At 35.3% G+C, this 8,903-nt stretch overlaps 1 protein-coding gene across 4 annotated transcripts in view; it reads right to left on the bottom strand.

Moving 5' to 3' along the window:
- Positions 1–4,033: 4,033 nt before the first annotated feature.
- The window catches only part of ENPP3 (ectonucleotide pyrophosphatase/phosphodiesterase 3), a 135,479-nt gene continuing 130,609 nt past the window's right edge, over positions 4,034–8,903 (bottom strand). For 3 of the 4 annotated variants that reach the window (XM_016428904.2, XM_056818795.1, XM_007484569.3), the window contains exon 26: positions 4,034–5,674. In XM_016428904.2, coding sequence (XP_016284390.1) covers positions 5,516–5,674 — 159 coding nt within the window. In that variant the 3' untranslated portion in view covers positions 4,034–5,515. The remainder of the gene's footprint in view (positions 5,675–8,903) is intronic. The other variant, XM_007484570.3, reaches the window with a different exon arrangement.

Raw genomic sequence — 8,903 nt, 5'->3', positions numbered from 1 at the left:
AAAAAAAATGTTTGCTCTCAAAAACAAACAAATAAATAAACAATGAGAGCCAGTTGTTCAGACAAAAAGGTAGAACAAACAGTATCCATCTGCAGTTCATTCCAGAGCAAATGTGGAAAAGGGCATTCTAAACCATCAATAAAGCCATACAGATGATTAAGTTCAACCAACAAATATTCATGGAATATCTTTCCAAAGCAACAGTAATATGCCAATGGCAGAAGAGAATACAAAAAAACATAGAAGATACATTTATAACTGCAAGGAGTGAAATTCTGAGTCTTATCCTCAAAAGGCAACATGTTATTCTTATGCCTTTCATGCCAAAGGAAGACAGAATATGAATAATAATGTAGTGCCAGTTGAGTCTTAAAAAGTATATTGATTTGTAAAATGCTGCATTTGTGTTCTCTTTGAATCTCATCACAACAACCTAGAGGGTGTAAACCTTAAAATTTCTTAGACTTATAAATGTTGGAAATTTCACCATTGGGAAATTTCATACTTGAAAAATTTCCTATTGATAGTGGGTCTTGGCTATTGGAATGTGAACCCCATTGGCATGGGAGGTTCCTCCTCCTCCCTTCTTAAGATTACTTTAGGACAGAAACCTTTTGCTGAACAATGGAAAGGACTTTGACCTATGCTTAAGCATAGAACAGGAATTTCTTTGAATCATGATTGATTTTAGAATTGATACAATGGAGATACTTGGAATGACAGAACCAAGTCTTGGAAATTGCAATCTCCACCCTACTCAGTCCTAACAGGATTTAGGAAGGGCTGCAGCATAGATCAAAATTTAATTATTCCAATCTCTACCCTACTCAGGGTAACAGGATTTAGGAAGGGCTGTAGCAAAAGATCAAGATTTAATTATTTGAGAATATGACCTCCAACAGACATGTGCAAAGCCACAGACCTCTGGGCAGTCCTGGGTTAAGCTAGAGCCACCATTGGCACAGGGAAAATGATGGACAGTGATTGGGAGATGTGAGAACTGAGGGGAGGGAACTTGGATGGTTTCCTTAAAGATAGAGGGGTCTGAGGACTGGAGGTGGTTGGAGAGTTTTGGCTCTGAGTGGTTGGAGAGGTTCTCTGAGAAGCTTGTGCTGAAGGAAGCTGAAGGTGGGGGCCTCTGAGACTGTTTTTCCATTTTGGTCACGTAATAGGGACTGATCTCCTTTCTTTGCCCCAGCTATCTAAGGGCTTGGGCCTTTTGGCCCAGCCTAAACAGAAGGGGTATTTAAGCCCTATTCCCTTCTCTCCCCTTTCTCTCTCCCTCTCTCTCTCTATCTCTAATTCCTTTCTTCCTCCTGTTTGTAATTAAACTCTATAAAAGGTTGACGGCTGACTTGAGTTTTCATTTAGGAATTACATAGCTGAATTCCTTGGCGACCTTAAATTAATATATATCAGTCTTTTAAAGTGATTTCCTTGTCACAAGGGGAAGGTAATAGTAAAGAGATTATTATTCTAATTTTGTAAAAAAGGCAACTAAGCCATAGGGAATGACTTGTTCATTGGCACAAAACTAATAGGAGTTAAAGAGGTGAAATTTGAACCCTTTTCTTGACCCTAATTCTAGCATTCTTTTGACTGTACTACTCATGGGTATGGCTTTAAACCCCCAATATTTAATTATAAGAAATGAAAGCATCCTCAAGAGAAACAACACTATGCTTTAAAGTAACAGAACTATCCACTTGGGAGGCAAAAGAACTGGATTCTTATTCCTGCTTCTGCCAAAAAATGTTTTGTGTCAATAATTTCCTGTGCCTTCGTTTCCTTATCCCTACAAGCAGAGAGTTAGACCAGGCGATTTCTAATGTCCTTTTCAGATTTTAAGCATACTACTCTGCTATCTGAGAATGAGTGATTTGGGAGCATAATTAAAAGGATGAGAAAAACTCAACTATTAGCTGTTAACAAGATCAGGAGAATGTGATAGTAAAACTTTGCTAGTAAGTTTTCCTGGTGACTTTTGGGCACCTTCTGGGCAATAACACAAGTGCCAAGCACACAAACTCATTCATATAATAATATAATAACTCATGTTATTATAAACAGGATAAGAAGAATGAGCTATAATGATATAGTTAATTATTTGAAAGAATCTATTTTCAAGGGTTGCAAAACATTGGAATGGATTATCATGACAGCTATAAAGTTGTCTGTGTGTGTGTGTGTGTGTGTGTTACTTGGTAATTAAAGAAAATCATTTTGGGTCTGTTCTATCCTAGAACAGGGTTATAAATTGGATGAACTCTCTTTCAACCCTTTGATTCTTAATGTATAATTGTATAACGTATATAGCTTGAACATTAAAAGAGCCAGTGCATTATTTAATAATCAATTGTCATTGTGGTTCATTTCGATTAGAATTTGAATGAGCCTGAATTGCATGTAATCTCTGACTTGAAAGGCTGTGGTTTGTACTAGTCTGAAAGTTCGTGGAAGTATTATGCTACTGACTGACTGATAGTGGTCTGCCAAGGCTGCTGTTTAAAAAGGAAGTATTTTCTTCCACCCATCTTGTTTGTGTTTTGAAAATTGCTTCAGTTTATGTCCTGTTTTCATTCCCACGCCCAACCCTTGCAAAGCAAACATATTACAAGTGGTGTTGGTGGCCCCACTGGTAGTGGTCTCAGTGGTGGTGGTGTGGGGGAGAGTGGGAGTGGAGGAAGGAAAGAGAAATTTCCCTAGAGCAAAAAGAAATTTAAAAGAAGCCAAAATATAATTTGGAAATGAACTTTTGTGACAAAACCAGATGGATGTTGAAACATCAAGGACATCAGTTCAATTTGTTAGGAGAGTCACAAACACCTACAACTTTCATTCATCAGCAGCACTAATGCCATCACATACTTATGAGAATTCTCTGTGTGGTATCTCCCCATAGAATATCAGCTCCTTTTAGGATAGGATGTTTTACTTTTGTGTTTTTTATTCTCAGGATCCAGGGCAGTGCCTGGCATTAGGAACGTATTGTAATAGTTAGTAATAATAGACTATATTGATTGGTAATTGATAACTAACAGATCAGGCAATTATCTTCTTTCTTTGGTCTTTCCCTCCTCCCTCTATACCTCTTTTCCTCCCTTCACTTCCCTCTTGCCTTCCCCCTTTTGTGATTCTCCTTCTGGTTTCTTTAAATCAAGTCAGGGGTGAGTTTATGAAGTTTCAAATGAAATACTTTTGCTCATCTCTATCTTAAACAAAGGGTGAATGACATGGAAGGATAAGGAAATGGAAGGAAAGAGGAATTGGGGGTTTCCCTATCACTAGGATAAGTCTTAGATTGGAGGATGATGAAATATAGTTGAATTGGGAGGAATGGCTGATAGGTGTGGAAGTTCAGTCTATCAACAGAGCAAGTCAGAGAAAGAGAGAGAGAGAGATCTGGACTTTTGTCCTTCTTTCTTCAGTCTCCAAATCACAAGACCACCTCCTTTCTGTCTTCAAGGTTAAAGACATAACCCTTCAGTTGGTCCCTTCCCTTCTTCCCTCCTTCAAGGTAACCAGGGTCCACCAAGCAGTTGCTTTTCCTCTAACTGTTTCTTCCGGTAACATTCCAAAAAGAATTCATTTGACTGACAGGTCATCCACCTCCACTGCTTCTGTCTTTTTGCATGCTTTCCTACTAGAACCTACTAGAATCTATAAATCTTAAAAAAAAAAACAAGAAACACAATCTGACCACAGATACTCTACCTCCTGTGTGCTTGGCACTTGTGTTATTGCCCAGAAGGTGCCCAAAAGTCACCAGAAAAACTTACTAGCAAAGTTTTACTATCACATTCCCCTGATCTAGTTAACAGCTAGTAATTGAGTTTTTCTCATCCTTTTAATTATGCTCCCAAGTCCTTATCTCACCTTATTTGAACAGAAAATCCCTCTTCCTTCATACAGGATTCAATTCCATTCCCCAATCAGTCCTAGATTTTATAAATATTTTCATATCATGCTTATTTAGGTGAATACATTTCTATTTTTAAAAGAGACAAGATGTACAATACTCCATTCTTTTCAGAAAAAAAGTAATATTTTATTTAAACAAATATTTGAGGAAAAATAACTCTACATACAATTGTTTTTTATAACATTTTAATGTAAACAGGATTTTGTTACCTGAGGTAATACAACCATTTCCATCATAAAGCTAGAAACCATAATTATGTGAGGAATTAAAGGTTGAATTATTAGATTCAAAAATACACCGTGTTTTTTAGACAATCAGACATAGTAGATAATTTACACAAATTCAAATCATTACTTAAACTATCTCATAATTCTTTCTTTCTCTTCTTGATCTGTGAAATTAAAATGCACAGGGTAGGAAGAGTCATTTCCCATCTTTACAACATAAACATTTTTTCTAAAATTATTGGAACTTCCCTAAGAAAAAATTTTGAATCTATTTTAAAGTAAAAACAAATCCACTCTTCACCATCTCCCACCAAATCCATGCTCAAAATCTTCACTTCAAATAAATCTAGGCTCTCTGTAGACAAATTTGGAAGTCTTCTCAATAGTTTCTGCTTGCATAGTCTATTTCACTTAGCAATATTATATCTATATATAATAGCAATATATAAACCCATGTAGGCAGGACTGAAACATGGAATAAGTTACTCAGTTTGAACCCCAATTATCCAGTAATATTTGGGAGAAAATCCATGATTCTTATCTATTCTGTTTCTTAAAGTTGAATCTATACAAGAGTTTAAAAAAAAAAAAGAGAGAGTACTTCAGTCCTTTCAACACTGTTGATTCCATTGGGGAAGAAGCTCAATGTAGTGGATAGATAGAGAAATAAACTTGGAAGTCAGAAAGACCTAGGTCAAATCTCTCCTTTTTCTTTATCTTCAAAATGAGGTTAACCACAAAGGCCACTTCAGAGCTATTGGGAGGATCAAATAAAATCATGTAAACTTTAAAGTGCTATATAAATATTAGCATTATTAATATTTTTTAAAATACTGATATTACAGTGCTTAAAATCTGATTAGAAGAGATATGTTCTAAAGTAATTGGATGGTTATTAATAGCTATGATTTTACTTAAACTTTAATAAAAAAAACAAAGTAAAAAGTCTCAAGGCAATTAGTGAAGATACAACAAAGTTCTATCAAGTGAATTTAAATATACTTTCATGGGAGTGAAATACTGTCACACTGATGAGCAGCTCATAAAAGATTAGATATTGGGGGTAAACTATAAAATTTCTGCTCTCACATCCAGAGAAATGTATTCTTTTTGTAAATTTAACATTAAAACTCAGGCAATAAAGATTTGATTCCAAATTGGAAGTCATTTCCTGTTTCTCCTGGGATCCACTGGAGAAACACAAGATGAGAAGCCCATGGATAGGCATAAGAAGCAAAAGATAAGGGGAAATAACTCAATGTGGCTAAAGGAGAAATAACTTTCTTCATTGTCTAACCCTATAGTATTAGAAGAGCTAATTACCCATATTCTCTGAAATAATGTTTCTGTAGTCAGTTAATGAGTTTCAAAAAATGGGCAGGAATGTTTTTAGTCGCAAGACCTCAGAAACAAACTCCCATCTGTCATGGTAAAAGCTAAGTCCTGTGAGAAGTTCCACGTCACGGACTCGGGCAGTATGAGCCTTAAATCTTTCTTCGACCCAATGATCGTCAACTTTATGTGCCTGCAGAACAAAGAGAAACAAAAAGCATATATTAAAGGATTAAGATTTTTATATTGTTCTGAAGTCTATTTTTATGCTTCACCACCTTATTTAATATTGTTGACATGGTACAATGGAATAGTATGGCTTTAGAATCAGAAGACCTGGATCTGAATACCAGATCTAGAATACTCTGACCTTGTATAAATTATTTAAACTCTTGGGAGTCCTAGTTTTCTATTCTGAAAAATGATGGGATTGACCTAGATGACTATTGAGATCTATCCAGCTCTAAATCCAGGCTTGGATCACTCCTTTCTTGAGATCTTCTCTTCCTCTGGCCTCTGTGATACAGTAGTACTATTTTGATTTAATCATGTGATATTGTTTTGTTTTGTTTTAACCATTTATTGAATACATCCTAATGTTAATTTCGATGTTAGTAGCTAGCCATGATGTATGAACAGGAAATGTCCTGCATAAGTGTCAAGCCAATGCTGTGCTTTCGCTTGACACTTATAATATATGGGGTATATAGTTAATAATCCCATAAAATGCACAAAATGTATTTGGTACAAACTGAATGACAAGATTGTTATTATGCTCTGTGGGGATTAGACATGTAACTCAGTTCATACAAAAAATGAATTAATATTGCTTTTCTATAACTAATATTTCTAACTTTTCTCTGCTTTGTTGGCTATGAAGTAACTATATTCAGCATTTACAGTTTTCCTCTTACACCATAAAGTACCATACAAATGGGATTTATTATCATTATGCAATCAGGCTTCTGCCATCACCACTTTACTGAAGCTAATTCACTTGAGAGTTCCCAGTGACCTCCAAATTGCTAAATCTTTTTGTTTTCTCAATATTCATCTTCTTTGACCTCTCTTTGGTATTTAATGAAATCAGAGAAGCTCATAGTTAGATGGGACCTCAGAGTTCATTTAAACTATTGCTAACTGGAACAAAGATTCCCCTCTATACAAACCCTGTAAGTATTAGTTAATGCAATTCTGTTCTCCCAAGACTTCTTTGACCTTTCCAAACTCTTTGTCTACTTCTCTGTCTCCTCTTCCACTATCCAAAATAGATATATTCTACAAAAGTCTATACTTAGCCATTTTTCTTAAGACATCCAATTTTGTGTTTTAAGGGATCACTCTGTTTTGAATGACTTTTTACACCTTTTCAAGCTTTAACCTCTCTCCAAAGCTCTAGAATCACATTTCCAACTCCTTGAAGTACATTCATATCTAAATATTTCAATGGTCTTTTACAACATGACAAATATGGAACTATGTATTGCATGAGAGCACACATATAACCCATATCATAATGCTTACCATCTCAGGGAGGGAAGGAAAAAAATTTAGATCACAAAGTCAGAAAACAAATGTTAAAAATGGTTTCTGTGGGAAATTGGAAGTCTTTGGGGGGAGGGGGGAATTCAATATGTCTAAATATTTCAACATGTTTAGAACCACCTTCTTCTCCAAACTAATGGATCTAATTTTCTTATTTCCAAGGTTCAAAACCTCAGATACATTTGATTCTCACTCATCTTCCAAATAACTACCATCTTACTGATTCTACCTTGATGAGTTTGCTAAACTGTCTCATCCCTTCCATTCCCACTACCTATTTTATTTTAGGAGCTTTAAATTTGACTATTGCAGGAGATTATTAACTGTTCATTTGAGCTTCAGGCCTTCCTTGCTCTAACCTATCTTAAACCATATCTTAAACTACTGCTGCTGTTCCTAAAACACAGCTTTAAGAATTTAAAAAATATTTCCCCTTCTACAAAATTTTCAATGAATTTCCAGAGCTTATTTAATTAAATCCAAGTTCCTTAAACTAGTTTCCAAGGCAATCCACAATATGGGCCCACCCTACCTTTTCATTTTCAGCTCCCATTACTTATATTTGTATAATCTACAGATTGCCTATATAGGGCTACTTTTTCCTTGAAAATACCATGTGCCTTTCTGTTGCCAGAGCTATTTATCAGTCATTCCACTCCCTTAGATGATAATGCCATCTTAAACTCATCTTCATTCCTAGAAATTCTTTATGTTCTTTAAGACTAAGTAGATTTGGAACTAGATGAATAGCTAGACCCAGTGAAAAGTCATCCATAGCAAATTAGTGTCAAGTGCACTGTCTCATAGATCTATCATTGACAGTGTGTTGGTCAACATTTTTTATCAATAACTTGGATGAAGTTTGGGAGTGATTCTACCCAAAGTCGGGAGAAATATACACTTAAAAACAAATATCCAAAAAGATCTTGACAGACTAAAACTAATAAAATTAATGTATAATACAAAATCCTTGAAAGCAGAGGCTGTTTAGGCTTTATTCTAAACATAAACATGTTTATTGATTTAATAACAGAAATAAATGTAAAATAGTATTATTGGATTCAAAAAATTGATTGTACAAGTATATAATAGAGAAGTAATGTGCTAATTTGCCTGGAAAAACTTGGAGTTTTTAGTAAACTAAAAATATGTATCCACAATGGAGGCTTTGGAGTATGGGGGAAGGGAGAGTAGAGAAGTTAGTGTGATGTGTATGAACAGAGGCTTAGTCTCCACAACAAGAGGGATGACAATCCAACTGCATTCTGTGCTGAATCTTAAATAACATTTTCAGTTCTGTGTTCCACATTTTAAGAAAGCTGATATATCACATTATGTTCAGGTGAGCAATAGAAAGCAGAAAAAACTGTATATCATGCCATACACTGATCAGATGTAAAAGGATGATATGAGAAAATAAGTCTTGCTTTATTAATTTAGAGATAAGAAGTAGAGAAGCTGGCTTGAGAAAGAAGTAGAGTTTCAAACAGAGCTAAAACAGAGTGTCAGTTTCAAGTTTAATGCTTTTTCTGTGACAGTTGCTCTCTGGGTGGGGCACTTGGTCTCTGGCAATTGGCAGTTAGTCACTCTCTCCCTGAAAGCTTGGAGGAGGTAACATCTCTCTCTCTCTCTCTCTGAGGTAGAAGGACCTGAGAAAGCTACATGTTTTCTTTTTCCAACCTAGGAGACGCTATTGACTATCTATTACTGTTTTTATAGATTGTTTTAACTCTGATAATACCAAAGAAAGACCTAGTTTTTGGTTTGAACTCTGAGTCTATTAAGGCTCACAGTCCTAACTTGGTTCTTGCTGAGACTCAACCAGCTAGCCTCTGTTAATTTTATAACTTGAAGACAAAGTTAAGCATTATAAGGAT

Source organism: Monodelphis domestica, chromosome 2 (assembly GCF_027887165.1).
Source record: "Monodelphis domestica isolate mMonDom1 chromosome 2, mMonDom1.pri, whole genome shotgun sequence".
Taxonomy (NCBI): Eukaryota; Metazoa; Chordata; class Mammalia; order Didelphimorphia; family Didelphidae; genus Monodelphis; species Monodelphis domestica.
This window is presented reverse-complemented; position numbering and strand designations above follow the sequence as displayed.